We start from the raw sequence: 15344 nt of genomic DNA, 5'->3' as shown, positions 1-15344 counted from the left end.
AGCAGGTCTAGCTTGCCCTGTAGATACTGATCCTCAAAATTGCACCAGTAGGGGCTTCCCTGATGGCGCAGTGGTTGAGACTCCGCCTGCCAACGCAGGGGACATGGGTTTGAGCCCTGGTCCGGGAAGATCCCACATGCTGTGGAGTGACTGAGCCCACATGCCACAACTACTGAGCCAAAAATAAATAAATAAATAAGAATAACGAATTTTAAAAAAAAATTGCACCAGTAGTAACTCTAGTTCGGTCAACTACCTACTAGATATGGCTTTAGGGAAATCACTTACAGTGAAACCTCAGTTTCTCACCTGTAAAATTATGCAGTATCTTACTTATCCAAAGACAGGAGGCTAAACCAAATGATACGTCCTTCTCCTCCTTTCACCCCATCCAGGCTCCAAGTCTATCCTATCCCCCCCAAATCTCCCATATCTGTACCCTCCCCTCCCACATCCCTGCCACTGCCCTGGTTCAGACACTCTTCAGCTGCTACCTGGCTAATTGTACTAGTCTCTGAGCTGGTTTTCCCTGCCCATAGTCTCATCTGGGCCAAAGGATCTTCTTTTACTCAAATCTTTCACACTGCTGTCACATGCTGCAAACTTTCTAATGACTCCCCATAACAATAAAATCCAAAGTCCTTCATGTGGCAGGCAGGGTCCTCTAGGCCCTCAGGTTTCAGCTCTCGGCAATTCCTCCAGCTAAATTGCCTCTCTAACATTGGCCCTGTATAGCCCATCCCCTTGAACTACATGCAGTTCCTTGAGGGCTCCATGCATTCTCCTTCCTCTTTACCTTTGCACATACTGTTTCCTGTACTCAGATTGTCATTTGTCCCTTCCATATTTGCCCTTTGAGACTCCACTGTTAGCCCTCCATGCCCATCTCACACATCTTCCTCATAGCTATGCTCTCACTGTAGTCTGTTCACTTGCTTGTCTGTCCCTCACTTTACCTTTAGCCCATTGAAGCTGAGACTCTACACCCAGTACACATCATCATCTCTACACCCAGTACACAGCACAGTGCCAGGCCCATGACCAACTCTCGATAAATGTTTGTTAAATGAATGAGTGAAATGAGTAAAGAATAAACCAATGAATCAGTGAATATCTTGAGTCCTCTCTCAGCCCCCAAACCTCACCAAACTGGCTGTAACGCCCTTCTTTTAGAAGTCCTTTTAAAAAATGTAAACTCTTTGGGCTGGTAGCATATTAAAGTTAATGAGTTATTTTAGACCTTAACTAGGTGGTCAGGCAGAACAAGGGCACCAAAAAAAAAAAACAATGCCTGAGGAAAAGAGGTATAAGGGCAATGGTAGGGAGGGCACCAGAGAGAAATTTCACCCCCATTTCCTTTTAAATGCAAATAATACTGTCTCATATGTACATACAGATTACAAGTAACTTTCACATACTTTATGATGCCTCAATCCAGAAAGGTAGGTTGGATGGGTGTTATTAACTACATTGTAAATAATCTCTCTCGGAGAGATTTGCAATACCACAGGAAATGGCTATGACAAAATATGACAAAAGCAAAGGACAAGATACAAAATTATGTATAGAGTGTGAACACAGCTATGTAAAAAAGAAGCAGAGAAAAATGGAAACATCAGAATACATTCATTCAGTAAACATTTATTAAATATCTGCCATATTCTAGACATCATGCTTGATGCTGGGGATTTAGTGATGATCAAAACACACTGTCAGGACTTCCCTGGTGGTGCAGTGGTTAAGAATCTCCCTGCCACTGCATGGGACACAGGTTCGATCCCTGGTCCAGGAAGATCCCACATGCTGCAGAGCAACTAAGCCCGTGCACCACAAACTACTGAGCCTGAGCTCTAGGGCCTGCGAGCCACAACTACTGAAGCCAGCGCGCCTAGAGCCCATGCTCTGCAGCAAGAGAAGCCAAAGAGAAGCCACCGCAAGCCTGTGCACCACAATGAAGAGCAGCCCCCACTCGCCACAGCTAGAGAAAGCTGGAGCGCAGCAACAAAGACCCAATGCAGCCCAAAATAAATAACTAATTTAAAAAACCAAAAAACCCCACACACTGTCCCTCATGGAAGTTACATTTTGGTGGGGAAAAGCAAACGTTAATCAAATAGTGATGCAGCAGAAGTAAAATTGCAATAGTGACAAGTGCATCAGAGAGGTGATACATAGTGTAATGAGACTGTAGACAAAATAGTGAGACCTTCTACAGATAGAGGCAACCCAGGAAAGACTTCCTTGGCAAAGAGATCTCTGAAGCATGAGGAAGAACTTAAACAGTCAAAGAAAGTCCCACGCAGAAGGAACATGACTAACAAGGGCCCTGTGGTGAGAGAGGAACTGATGAGTAAGAGAATGGCTGAATAGGGCAAGCCTGGGAGAGGCTGGTGCCAGATGGAGCTAAAGAGGAGGTAGGAGCTGGACCCTGCCCAAGCTAGCCAGCCAGGAGCAGTGGGAGTTATTAAGAGAGATAGTCAATGGGGGAGGCCAGTTGGGAAGCTATTGTGGTGGTCTAGGCAAGAGTTGATGGTGGGATGGGCTCAGCTAATGGTGGTGGTGAAAATGGAGAGACATGGATGACCTCAAGAACTCTTAAGCAGGGCTTCCCTGGTGGCGCAGTGGTTAAGAATCCTCCTGCCAATGCAGGGGACACGGGTTCGAGCCCTAATCCGGGAAGGTCCCACCTGCCGCGGAGCAACTAGGCCCGTGAGCCACAACTGCTGAAGCCCATGCACCTGGAGCCCATGCTCCACAACAGAAAAGGCTACCACGATGAGAGGCTGCACACCGCTGCGAGGAATGACCCCCGCTTGCCGCAACTAGAGAAAAGCCCACGCGCAGCAACGAAGACCCAACGGGGCCAAAAATAAATAAATAAATAAAATAAATTTAAAGAACTCTTAGGCAAATTGCCAGGATTTGGAGATGGATGGGATGGTAGGGGGTGCGTGGTGAAAGGAGAGAAGCATCTGGATGACTTTTAGGTTTCTGGATGTGAATGGAAGTGGTGCTGTCACCCAAGACAGAGTGTAATGGATGAAGCCCATCGGGTTGGGACCTGAAGACAGGGCTGGTTCAGGGCAGGTTGAGTTTGAAGTGCCCTATATGTGAAAACCAAAAGAGGACGTCAAGTAGACAATGGAAAGTAAGGGTTTGGATCTCAGAGGAGAGGTCTGGCTGGAGATAATCATTGTAAATCAACTGTTGATTGATGGTCATTTAAACCTGGGTGTGAATAAGACTGTGTGGGAGAGAGTTTAGGGTGGGAAGAGGAGCTGGTCTAGGGTCTGGTCTTGGGGAACCCAATATTCAGGGCCAAGTAGAGGAGGTTGAGATGGCAAAGGAGACCCAAGAAGCTAGAGATGTTAGCAATGGCTGGGTGGGTGGAGGGAGGATGAATTGGGAGATTGGGCTTGACATATATACACTACTACATATAAAATAGGTAACAAATGAGAGCCTACTGTATAGTACAGGGAACTCTACTCAGTGCTGTGTGGTGAACTAAATGGGAAGGACATCTAAAAAAGAGTGGATATATGTATACATATAACTGATTCACTTTGCTGCACAGCAGAAACTAACACAACCTTGTAAAGTAACTATACTCCAATAAAAATTAATTTTTAAAAATGGCGGTAGAATGCTATGGAAGCATTTTACTTTTATAGTTACTTTTACAATTGGGTGGAAATTTTTAGTTCAGAGAAAAAAACCTTTTTATGCCTCCGTGACCTTAATTAACCTTCTAGATTTACTGCCTGAGGGCAAGAAGTGATATTCAAAATATTTAACTAGCAGGACTTCGGAGTACCAACACGTGGAAGGCAGCTGGAGGAGGGAAGGAATCTCAGAGGCCCCTGCTAGGGGCCCTCTGCCAGGCATTAACCCTGTGGTTGCTGGATTATGAAGAACTGGAAAGAGGCTGGGTGGCAGGGGACCATGTCAGGGGTGGGGTGTGTGTGGATCTTGGGACATCAGTGTTTTAGAGATTGAGAAGTACTGGCACCTGCTACTAAGTATCAGCCCTGCCTAAGGGTCCTCACCTGCTGGATCCCAGCAGCTCCTTATTCCCACCCCTACTCCATGCTTGCTCACTGCCCCTCCAACTCTTTTCTCTACCACAGCAGTTTATTCATCACTTCTTGAGAACACCTTGCTTTTCTTTTCATGCCTTCATTATCTTCCCTATCCCTGGAATGCCTTTCTCCTCCTTGTTTGGCAAATTTCTTTGCATCTTTGCAGGCCCAGGTAAAATATCACCTCCTCTGGGAAGTCTCCCTTTATTTGCCAAGGCAGAATTAATTACTTCCTCATCATTGTTCCACACATTTATACATACTTTTATTATAGCAAAAATATTACAATTTTTATCACATTAAATTGTGGTCATCGTTCTGTCTCCTTTGCAAAGTTGTGAGCTCCTTGAGGACTAGCACTATGTCCTATTCATTCCTGTATCCCCAGCATCTAAAACAGTGCCTGGTGTCAAGGTCCTTAAAAAAATTTTTCTTTTAAGGTTGTTGAATGACTCCCAATGGGACTGCAAGGTCGGAATGGGGCCTAGACTATCTTTTCTCCCAATTTGCTACTTAAAACTCAGCATTAGTACTAATACATGCTGCAACATGGATGAAACTGGAAAACATGGTAGGGAGAGAAGTCAGTCACAAAAGACTAGGTGTTATATGATTCTATTTATATGAAATGTCCAGAATAGGCAAACTCATAGAGACAGAAAGTAGATTAGGGGCTGAGGGGGTTGGGGAGAAAATCGGAGCGATTACTAATAGGTATGGGGTTTCTTTTTTTTAAATTTTATTGGATTATAGTTGATTTACAATGTTGTGTTAGTTTCAGGTGTACAGCAAAGTGATTCAATTATACATATACATATATTCATTCTTTTTCCAATTCTTTTCTCATATAGGTTATCACAGAATATTGTGTAGAGTTCCCTGTGCTATACAGTAGGTCCTTGTTGGTTACCTTTTTTATATATAGTAGTGTGTGTATGTCAATCCCAAGCTCCTGATTTATCCCTCTTACACGGTATGGGGTTTATTTTTGAGTTGGTGAAAATGTTCTAGAATTGACTGTGGTGATAGTTGCACAACTCTGTGAATATACTAAAAAATCATTGAGTTGCACACTTTAAATGGGTGAATTGTATGGTATGTGATTTAGTATACCTCAGTAGTACTGTTATTTAAAGAACACCTCAGCAAACTCCTCTCACTGTGATTCAAAGGGCGGGCTCAAATGTCAGCAGCTGGGGAGGAAGGTGGACAAACAGGGATGAGGGTGGAGGGGTGTATTCAGGGGTGGTGTTGTTGTGCAGGGTTGGCTTGGGAAAGGCAGAGCATGAGTGGAAATCAAGTTGAGTCCTGATAATAGCATGAGCCATAGACTATTTCAGAAGGAGGGGTTCTGGTGAAAACAAAAACCACTTCAATGAAATCAGGTTTCAACCAAAAAGGCTGAGGTTTGCTTGAGAAGGGTAAAGTTTTACTTTGAAACTGGTGGCTGAGTGTGATTTGCTCACTTGGCCTGGGAATCTTTTAAGAGGAAAGAATTATAATCTAGGCCAGGGTTGAAATTCGGTTACACTTAGCCTCCCTGCACCCAGCATCCCTGAAGTAGGGAGCTTGAAAAGAGGGCTGCTAACCTTCCCTCAGGTTGGGCCCTGCTGAGAGTGCTGGGCCTGTGCACTCTGGAGCCAGCACTCTGCTACTTACCAGCCACATTGCCTTGGGCAAGTCACCTAATCTCTCTGTATCTCCATTTTCTCTGCTGTTAAATGGGGCTAAGGATGGCACCTTCCCCATAGGATTGTTATAAGGATTAAACCAGATAATAGGTGAAGAACTTAGTACAATGTCCAGCACTTAGGGAGCACTAGAAAAAGGCAGTCCCTAAAGTGAGTGACAGGGTTGTATCTGGAGCCTTGAAACTGGTTGCTGGAGAAGTGGCTGATTCCTGCTACCCCGGAGTGAGGTCTGTGACTGGGAAGAGGTAGCAGCTGGCTGGGGGTCGGTCAGGTGGCTGGGAAATGGTCTGAAGATTGTTAGCAGTGCATTGCTCAACCCACCAGTAGGGCTCATACTTCCTGTTTTCAGTGTCTGTGAGCCCTGATGCTGGCGCTGTTCATGTTGGAACAAGATCTTTCTTGGCCCCTGCGGGGTATGCAGAGGCTGAGCAGCAACTCAGCCTGGGCTGGGCTCCTTAGCTTCACATCTTTGCCTTTTCTCTCCTAGCAGGTTTCATCTTCCACAAAATACACCTATGCAATCCTGGGGTAAAGAGGGGAAGGGGTTCCCATTCAATTCTACGAGAATTTACAGAGTTTTGTAATAGTAGCCACTGTTTTTGTGCCTTTACTAGGTGCCAGGATTATGGCTAAGAGATTTATGAACGCATGAATCCTTATAACAATCCTGGGAGGTAGATATCTCTTTTATACAGATGAGGAAACTGAGACACAAAAGGTTAAGAGTTTTTCCCAAGTCATACAACTAGTATTTTAGAGTCAGGAATCTAGTCCAGGCCACCTGACTCCAAAATCCATGCTCTGAACATCATACTGAATGAAACATGCTAGATTATGGGGATTAAAAGCTGAATACTCTGGGTCCTTGCCCTCCAGGGGTCCATTGTCTAGGGATCCTCTGAACAGGAAGCCCAGGAGACCTTGTGCCCCCAAACCCCACTCAGAAATCTAACTGTTCATGCAGAGAACATATGCTGACCACGTCTTGAATTTTTGGGCCCTTCACATAATCTGGCCAATTGTCACCAATGTATCTCAATCAGGGCTGCATATCAGAAACACCTAGGGAATTTTTCTAAAATCACGAGCCCTGGCACCAGCCCTGACCTGAATCACAATCTCTGTGGGTAGAGCATAAACATATATATATATTTTTTTTTTTTTAAGTTCACAGGTGACTTGGTTAAGAAACATGGCCAGAACTCACTAGCATAGCTTGGAAATTCCAAAATTTTGGCATCCAACTGTAACTCCTGAACTGCCTTCTACATCCAGTTCTTAAGAAGCTGATGTTTGGTTCAGAATATATGTACATGCCCATTAGGATATCACCCAGCTTTAGATTCTGAGCTCCCTGATATGAGGGATAGCAAAGGCTGGTCATGAGCTTCATTAACACACACTGAGGAAACTCAGCACCAGCCCCATGCACAGATGATGGGAAATTATGTCTTCTGTTTCCTGAATGCCACAGACTCAAGCTGGGCTGGGTTTGGGATCAGCAATTTTCACTCATGCACATGTCCCCCTTGGTTGAAGTCAGCCCAAGGATTGTTGGGGTCAGAGTGAAGAGTATATGGTAGGATCACCGTGTAAAGTTGTACAAGATGTGCACTGCACAGAGGCATGAGGCTGGGGAGGGAACTAGGAGTTGACAAAGCCTGCACACCATTTACCAAGCTGTGGACTTCTGGCTTGGGGCACATTTTTGTACCTTATGTGCTATGGAGGGTCTGTTCCACAAGTCTCCTAGCTTCTCCTCCCAAAGCCCCATTAAGTCCAGATATCGCCCCACAGGAAACTCTGGGGTGCATTCCACCATTGTCATTTTCTACTTTTTATCATCCCAACTCCCTCCCATACAAGCATGAGGGAAGAGCCAAAATTTTCAGAAAAATCACATTTGATCAACCATACTTATTCAAAATTACAAAAATAGATATAAATAAAAATACCAGAATATAATTATTAAATATTCAGTGTACAGGAATGGTCCTCACCTCACTCAGTGAGGATTGGATGAACTCGGCGGGAAGGTCAGAAGGGATAACTGGCCAAGAATGGACATCTATGTGAAAGTGAGACTGGAAATTTAGTGCTGGTCACAGTGTGTGCCCCAGAATGGTACATTTATACATATCATCACCTGGGAGACCCAAGAGGCCCCACAACCTCTCCAAACAGGCCATTCTGTGTGATGTCACAGTCCATACAATTTGGGGAAGTATCTAGACTTGCAGTCAGACACAGAACACCAGCTCTTACACTGACACAGCCTGTGCACAAGTGTGCCAACATACACACACGTATATAACATTTCCTGATACATTCATGGAATGTCAGAGCCCTTCCCTCAAGTCATTTAGTGTCCCTACTCTCCAAACCACTGTTCCTGCATTGGCCAAGCTCTCTCAAGAGACCTCAGTTCTGTTACACTTCCTAATTGGGAAATTATTCATTTCCCAACAGTGGGCCTCATGAATGGCCCACTGCCAGGGAGCTGGCTCTCCTTCCACCTATGCACAGGAGATACCATTTTTAACTCCAGGAAGCTTTAGTCCAGAAAACGACAATACCATTCTGGCTCAGGACCACCCTTCCATCCTGGCCAGGGGAGATCTGGGCGTCCAGCACCCAGACGTGTATCTGAGGGTGAAGCTACTGTCACTCACCCTGATGGGCAGCACAAGCAAAACCACCTCTGCAGAGCTCATCTTCCTCAGTCTCTTCGTTATATATAGCTGTGCAGATGGCCCTACTGCAAAAATGACGGTCACTGTGGGAGTGGGTGGTACCCGTCTCTTCCCTTGGTTCTCTGGGGGCCCTCAGAGGGCTAGGCCATTCTCTCCCCCAATGTGAGTGTGGATCCAGGGCAGGAAGCTTGAGACCCTTGTGTAGACGCCTGGCTTTTCCTTCATGGCACATTCACGGCCCCAGCTCACAATCCCAGTCAGAGTCATGCGGCCTTGGGTGAAGCAGACCAGCGGCCCCCCTGAGTCTCCCTGTTAAGCCAAGGACACAAAAGGTGAGCCCTGGGAGAAGTGAGAAGGGGGCCATCTGATCCTACCACCCAATCATGCCCGAGAGAGAAGGGAGAGTTTCCTAGAGTCAAAGTCCTTGGTGACTCCCCATTTCCTACCACACCAAGTTTAAAAATCCCCTGCTTGGCTTTCGAAGTCCTGTTATCTACAGTTTTACCTACATTTTCAGACCCTATTTCTCCTTCCCATCCCAAAATATGCCGTGCTCATTCTCATTTTTGTATCTTGCAACTGAAATGCTCTCTTTTATTTCCTCTGCCTCCTCAAATTCCTATTGAGTCACGTTCTCTCTGAAGTGCCCCCCTCAGTGACCATCTAGTTGGTTCTCACCTCCCTCTCCTAAACAGCTGATCATTTATAATTCACACCACACTCTGAGCACTGAATTGTGTTATTTTCTGTTGTTTTCTCTTTCTTAGGGTCTTAGTCCCCCTCCCTCCCTGAGTCTGAAGTGCCTACCATAGAGCCAGGCTCTTGACAAATGTTTGGTAAATACATAAGGACTGGTTTAAACCTTTTAAGACCTGAACCCCCGGTCCTGGCTTCTTGGGATTTTGACTGGAGAGAGGCTCCCCAAAGCTGGTAGGGACAGGCCCAGGAGCCCAGGGAGATCTAGGGGTGATGGAGAAAGATGCTTGGAACTCTCACCTGGCAGGAATCTGTTTTCCACTGTGGGTCAGCCGCACACAGCATTTTGCTGGTGACTTCAGTGCCATAGTAGTGGGGCTGCTGACACTCCTCGTGGGAAACCAGCTTCACAGCAGTCATTTTCAGCTGCTCTGGATAGATATAGTCAGCTAGATGGAGGAAACAGGGGGGAATGTACATTAAAATGTGTCTGTTGGGACTCTCTGCCAGGGAGGTCCAAAAAGTGTCCCTACCAGGGAAAGCCCTTATTTTTTTCCACCCACATCTAAGTCTTTACCCCACCTATAGTCCCTCATCCCTCACCCATTTAACTTTATGGCTCATCATTCCCTAAACAATGCTCCCCACTCCATCCCTGGACCCATCTGCTGCCTCCACAGTGCTCCCATCTCTACATCCACAGTCCTCTCTTGATCAAGCTGAGCTCACTTCCAGGTTACAACACTCCCTCAGGACCCTCTCAGCCAGACCCAAATGTCACTTACAGGGATTCTCTTTTCCAAAGCCAGTAACCTCACAGCTTGTGCCAAAATGGGCATCCCCATTCGCTGGGGGCAGGCAGATGACCTGTATGGACCGGGATGGCTGTGCACACTGGCCCGTGCTGGAACGGATCTTCAGCAAGGCTGGGGGAGCATGAAGGGGTCAGAGGGGAAAGATCACCACCTAGTCAGGTGGTCACTATCTCTCCCCTCCAAACCCTGAGGGAATGGCTGTCTATCCCTATGTCAGAGTCAGAGGTCATCCTGGGAGGTCTGCTGGTAGCTTGTCACCTGAAACAAGTCTCCCCTGTCCCATGCTTCAAGGGCTTTGTTCCAGCTGCTGACAAAGCCTTGGACAGCCAGGGCAACTGCATACAGCTGTATGAGTTTTTTTCCTGCAAAAAACAGCTCATAAAGCCCTGGCTGAGGTAGCTGGGCTGAAATCCTGCCCAATAATCTCTCCAAGTTCTATATCCTGGGACAGACAGAGGCTCCATCCAACAATGGAAGGGGCATCCCAGCCCAAGCTATATGCCATCAGGGCCATTGCCACCCAGAAGAGGATACCTGTTTGGAAATTCAGGGACTCTACAGAGGAGCACCAGGCCCCTCACGTTTTCCACTCTGAACCCTTCCCCACCACTCCTTTGTTGTGTAAAGCAGGGTCTTCAAGTTCCCCTACAACCCCAACTTCACACGTGGGTCTCTTCTCAGACCCCCATTCCCACAGCTATCATCATCACGGCAGATGAGGGTTTTCCACTCACCAATATCATTGTGGTGAGCAAGGGTGTCAGCACTGTAGTCCTTATGTAAGATGAGCTTTTGCACCTCAAACTGCATCTCGCCAGGCGTGATGGAGTTAAGCTTTGACCGACCCAGGTAGACAATGTAGTCCTCCTTCTTTTGGTATTCACTGTGGGAGGGGAGATCAGTCAGTCTGATCTTGTGAGATCCTGTCACTTCCCCCTCCCCACCACAGCAACCTCAGAGCATCACTTGTCCCCAAGGCCATGGGCCATATAGAGAGAAGCCAAGGGGGTAGAAATAAGGGGAATCTTTTGCTGGGAAGGAGGAAGGGATTTGTTTGGGGTAGGGCAGGAGGGTCAGGGAGAAGAGACAGAGGGACATACATGAAGCAGTGTGTGGCGCTGACCACCCAGCAGGGATTGATGAGGCTGCCACCGCACACGTAGGTAACAGAGCCTGCACGGTGCCTCCTATAGATGGCTGCAAACCAAGGCTGGTTCTCGATGGTGGTGAATTCTCCCCCAACAATCTTAAAGCGGGGCCTCAGAGCCTTCTGGCCACACTGTAACTTTTCTGGAGGAGAGAGGGCATTTCTTTCTGGAGGAGAAAGAAAGTGATATCTTGGGGAGGGAGGAAGGATAAAGTGTCCTTCTCCTGGTCCTCTGACCTCCCAGTTTTTCAGGGCCAGGCAGGCCTCTCTCCTGCAGGCCTCCCTCCTCATCCCTCCTATGATGGAATAAGGGAAGAAATGAGTTTGTCCCCTTCCACCCACCATCATAAACAGGCCAGTGACACTCACCAGAAGAGCAGCTGTGCACCATGCACTCCTGGACAACCTGCATTAGGCCAACATGCACATAGCACCAGGGTCTCCTCTGATTGTCTGGGTTCCTGGCAACACAGAGGGGAGAAGGGTGCCATTCCAACCCAGAATGCCTTTTCTGTGTCCTCCCCTCCAGGGAAGACTCAACCAGAGGCCTTGATTTTCTCATGCTATGGCCAGCACTTGGCAAGCAGAAAAGATGGTAACGAGGGTTTCTGTGAGGCCATAAGGAGGGTCCTTGCTGCCCCCACCTCACCTGCAGTAATTGTGTTTCCCCAGTCCCAGCTGAAGGGCATCAGGTCTGTGGGCATGGTACGTTTTCAGAAGGATGGTGGGAGAGTTCCAGGCCAGGCAGGGCCGGCCGCTGGTGTCAGTGTTGGCCTTCCCTCGGTAAGAGTGACCATTCCCCTGATAGCAGGTTTTCGATGTATCTATGGGAGGATGTGAGGATGAGAATATTAGAAAGAGAAGGAAGTTCAGACAGGCATTTTAGAGATCCTGTCAGGCCTCACATGATTTCAGTGAGGCAGAAGATACTAGAAAGGGTCTCCTTCCATCCCCACCTCACATTTGTGCAGCCTCAGCTTCATGACATAGTGTGTGTTCATGTTTGACTGTGAATCACATGAGGATAAAGATGCCCCCCACTCTACCTCCTAATTCCTGCCTGCTCTTGCATCCCACCCATGTCTCCCTGCCCCCAAGTCTCTGGTGCCCCCTCCTCCCCAGTTGGAGTCAGGATCCCCATACCTATCTCACAGTGTTCCCCTTGGAATTTCTTTGGGCAGTCGCATCGTTGAATGTTGGAGAAGTACTTGTAGGACACACATTTTCCTCCATTCAGACAGCCACACTTCGCTGGAGAGCACAAAGATTGGGGGGTAAGCAAGGAGCATAGGTGGAGGCAAAGGGGGAGCCAGCAGGGACAGGGAGGGGCTGCCTCCTGAGGCTTTTCCAAGATATCTGTGCAACCAGATATTGTGCAAGGGGTGGATACTCACAGGCAACAGACACTTGATGAAGTTCATGGCTGCCCTGGAAGAGATGCAGGCGGGGGGAGAGATTGAAAGGAAAAGTTCACCAAAGGACCCATGTTCCTGGGACCCCAGGGTGAGGATAAACTGGCCCCAATCCCCAAACTCAGCCTTCCCTCCAGCTCCCTCTCTCCTTACCCTGTTCATGTCTAACTATCCCTCAAATGGAAGATCATCAGCTTCTAGCAGGGAGAAATGAATTGACTCAAGCAAGCTTCACAAATCAGATACCAGCAGGTTGGGGCAGTCCCTGTGGCTTCTTCCTCCTTTGCCGGAAAGTGCAAGCTCCCTTGGTTCTCAAGGCCCCAATGCCACACCTGTCCTATTTCCCGGGGAGGGTTTGGCCCTGCTGTTGATGGAATTCGGAGGACTCCAGCTTCCTATGCAGCCCCTTCCTTCCCCAGCGCTTTTCAGGGGTCTTGCAAGCCCCCTCCTCCCGCCGCCAAGAGTCAAAAGCAGGGAAGCCAACTCACCTCGGAGTCTCTCACGACCAGGGCGCAGAGGAGCAGGCATGCCAGCAGGAGTCTCATGGTGGCGAGGCTGGGGCTCTAGACAGCGGCTCTACAAGGGAAGGAGAAGTCAGGGGAAGAAGCGGAGGAGCGCGCGAAGGCGGACCGGGTGGTTTACTGCAGTTCAGGGCTGGAGCCCCTAAGTCCCCTGCGGGAAGAGCCCGCGGTGACCAGGCTCCCCAGGCCCGGCCGTCTATCCTCTCTGGAGGCTCAGAGGTCGTGGCGCAGCCTGCACTGGTCCCCGCAGGGGAACACATGGGCACGGAGCGCGGTGACTCAGCGTGCAGCCGCAGCCGAGCCGGGGCAGCGAGTAAGGAGAAGTAAAGCCGGCAAGAGCTGGGTCGCCCGCATCCACCCTGCGCTCTTAGGGAGGTCCACACTCACCCGCACCTATGGCCGGAGGGGCGCAGGGCCGGAATAGCGGGGACTAGTGGACACTCTGATGCTCGGGCGGGCTCTAGGGCTCCAGTCTCCGCACTGTGCTGCTAGCGGGCAGTGCTGGCTCTATATTACGACTCGCCCTAGCCCTGGCCCCGCCCCAGCCCGGTATCGCCCCGTCCACTCCCTTCCCTCCCCTTCCCTGAGGACCCGCCGCGACTTGGACCCCGCAGGCTTCCACAACCTAAACTGTGAGAGGCAGCGCTGTCCCCACTGGAGGGGACGAACCAGGTCTGAACTGAGGTATGGAGAGACATCTAAATTCTCCGCCCCCTCCTCCCATTCACCTGGCCTGGGCCCCGCCCCCGTGCAGCACCCCCCATCCCCCCGATTTGCCAAAAGGAAAGGCGCTAGGGAGACACTCTCCTCCAGCTCTGATGCCTCTTCCCAGATCCCCTAAAGCTCTTCTCCACCCTCGGCCCCCAGCTGCTTAGGACACTGATTCGGACCCTTGGGCTTAGAGGCATAGTCTGCAGGTTGTACAGCTGTGAAGTCTCTTTCTCAATGTGAAAATACACGTCGCTGAAACACACAAAAAAACGTGTTCACAGGGACTGCCTCCAAGTAGTATGCCAGCTCCCCGAAAATCAACACAACCAGTGGATAAGACAAAGCTTAGTTTATTGCTTACTGCGGTAAGGTAGTTTGGTAGTGGCAGGGGAGGGGGTCCGATTTTATTGAGAATTTGCAGTTTGGTATAAGGCAGGTCTTTGAAAGTGAGGGCCTGATAAGGATTGGATAAGAGTCGTGATATGATATTGTAGGATTGTGAGAACAAAGTCTTAGGGCACAAACTGTTGATGCTTTCTATTGAAGTGTTCATAGGTTTTTCAGGAAGTTCCTAAAATGAAATATTCATTTATTTGCCTGGGCCATAGTATTGTCACTTAATAAAGACAATGGAATAGTAAAGCCTTATTAATGTAGAAAGTTCTATTTTCACCTCTGAAGAGAGAAATTTGGGAACTGGAGGACAAGAATGAGATTTAGTTTTCACTGTATAGCCTTTTACACTGTTTAAATTTTTGAAAACACATCCTTGTATCACCCGTTCCAAAAAGATAATTACAGATTTTTAAATGCACGTGTATTTAGTATTCTACTTCATCATAGAGCCTTGTTTCTAATAAGATAAAATATTTGCTCATCAAATAGATTGGCCTCCAGAAAGACAAACCATGTGTAAAGGACTCCACCTATGCTTCCTGCTTGAGGGTGAGCACACACAGTTGTGTACACACGCACAAGTCCATGCACACACACATATCTCTCAGGCAGAGCTGAAGAACTACAGCAGGGACTCTGAAGTTCAGTCACCCCCATCCGTTTCCCCTAGTGTCGGGAGCCAGGCTTGGTGTCACTTGACTCCACCCTGCAGGACTGTCTCCCTCAATGGAAGGAGAGGAGGTTGAATCCCTGTAACCCACTAAGGGGCCCAAGGCTTGTCCCTCTCCCTGCCTAGGCCTACAGCGTTTTGCTGCCTGGCAAACCTGGACCTTGGGTCTGGGTCCACTTGAGAGGGGCAGGAAGAGGGCAGAGAAAGTGCCAGGAGGGCAGGAAGAAGGAAAGCCTCTTTGCTCTGCCCCAACCAGAGGTATCAGGATGCCAGCCTCTGCCTGGGGAAAGTACAAGTTAACCATCCAGCTTAGGAGGCAGGTGACCCATCATCCTCCGGGGAGAGAGTTTTTCTGTGCCCAGCTCTGAGCTGCCAAGCCTCCCAGGGGATGGACTGAGTCAGAGGTGCTAGAGGCTTTGGAACCAGCCAGGCTACTTCCTGTAGAAGACTGTGATATGTTTTGTTTGGAGTTAGAACACATTATAGAACACATTAATTGTAAATAAACAT

General features: G+C 48.4%; 1 protein-coding gene across 15 annotated transcripts in view; it reads right to left on the bottom strand.

Moving 5' to 3' along the window:
* PLAU (plasminogen activator, urokinase) overlaps positions 1 to 13560 on the bottom strand; it is a 111964-nt gene extending 98404 nt beyond the window's left edge. For 4 of the 15 annotated variants that reach the window (XR_009535989.1, XR_009535993.1, XR_009535992.1 and 1 more), the window contains exons 1-11: positions 13445 to 13560; positions 13025 to 13112; positions 12519 to 12552; positions 12268 to 12375; positions 11774 to 11948; positions 11494 to 11585; positions 11078 to 11267; positions 10712 to 10860; positions 9948 to 10088; positions 9463 to 9611; positions 8446 to 8775 (exon numbers count right to left, since the gene is read on the bottom strand). Coding sequence is in view for 9 of the 15 variants with exons in the window: in XM_060125824.1 (XP_059981807.1) it covers positions 8599 to 8775; positions 9463 to 9611; positions 9948 to 10088; positions 10712 to 10860; positions 11078 to 11267; positions 11494 to 11585; positions 11774 to 11948; positions 12268 to 12375; positions 12519 to 12552; positions 13025 to 13081 (1272 nt within the window). In the remaining 6 variants the exon portion in view is untranslated. Of the gene's footprint in view, positions 1 to 1625; positions 8776 to 9462; positions 9612 to 9947; positions 10089 to 10711; positions 10861 to 11077; positions 11268 to 11493; positions 11586 to 11773; positions 11949 to 12267; positions 12376 to 12518; positions 12553 to 12689; positions 12734 to 13024; positions 13273 to 13444 lie in introns of those variants that run through there. The other 11 variants (XR_009535990.1, XR_009535994.1, XM_060125830.1 and 8 more) reach the window with 11 other exon arrangements.
* Positions 13561 to 15344: the final 1784 nt, after the last annotated feature.

This window comes from Lagenorhynchus albirostris, chromosome 16, assembly GCF_949774975.1.
Source record: "Lagenorhynchus albirostris chromosome 16, mLagAlb1.1, whole genome shotgun sequence".
In the NCBI taxonomy this organism is placed as follows: domain Eukaryota; kingdom Metazoa; phylum Chordata; class Mammalia; order Artiodactyla; family Delphinidae; genus Lagenorhynchus; species Lagenorhynchus albirostris.
This window is presented reverse-complemented; position numbering and strand designations above follow the sequence as displayed.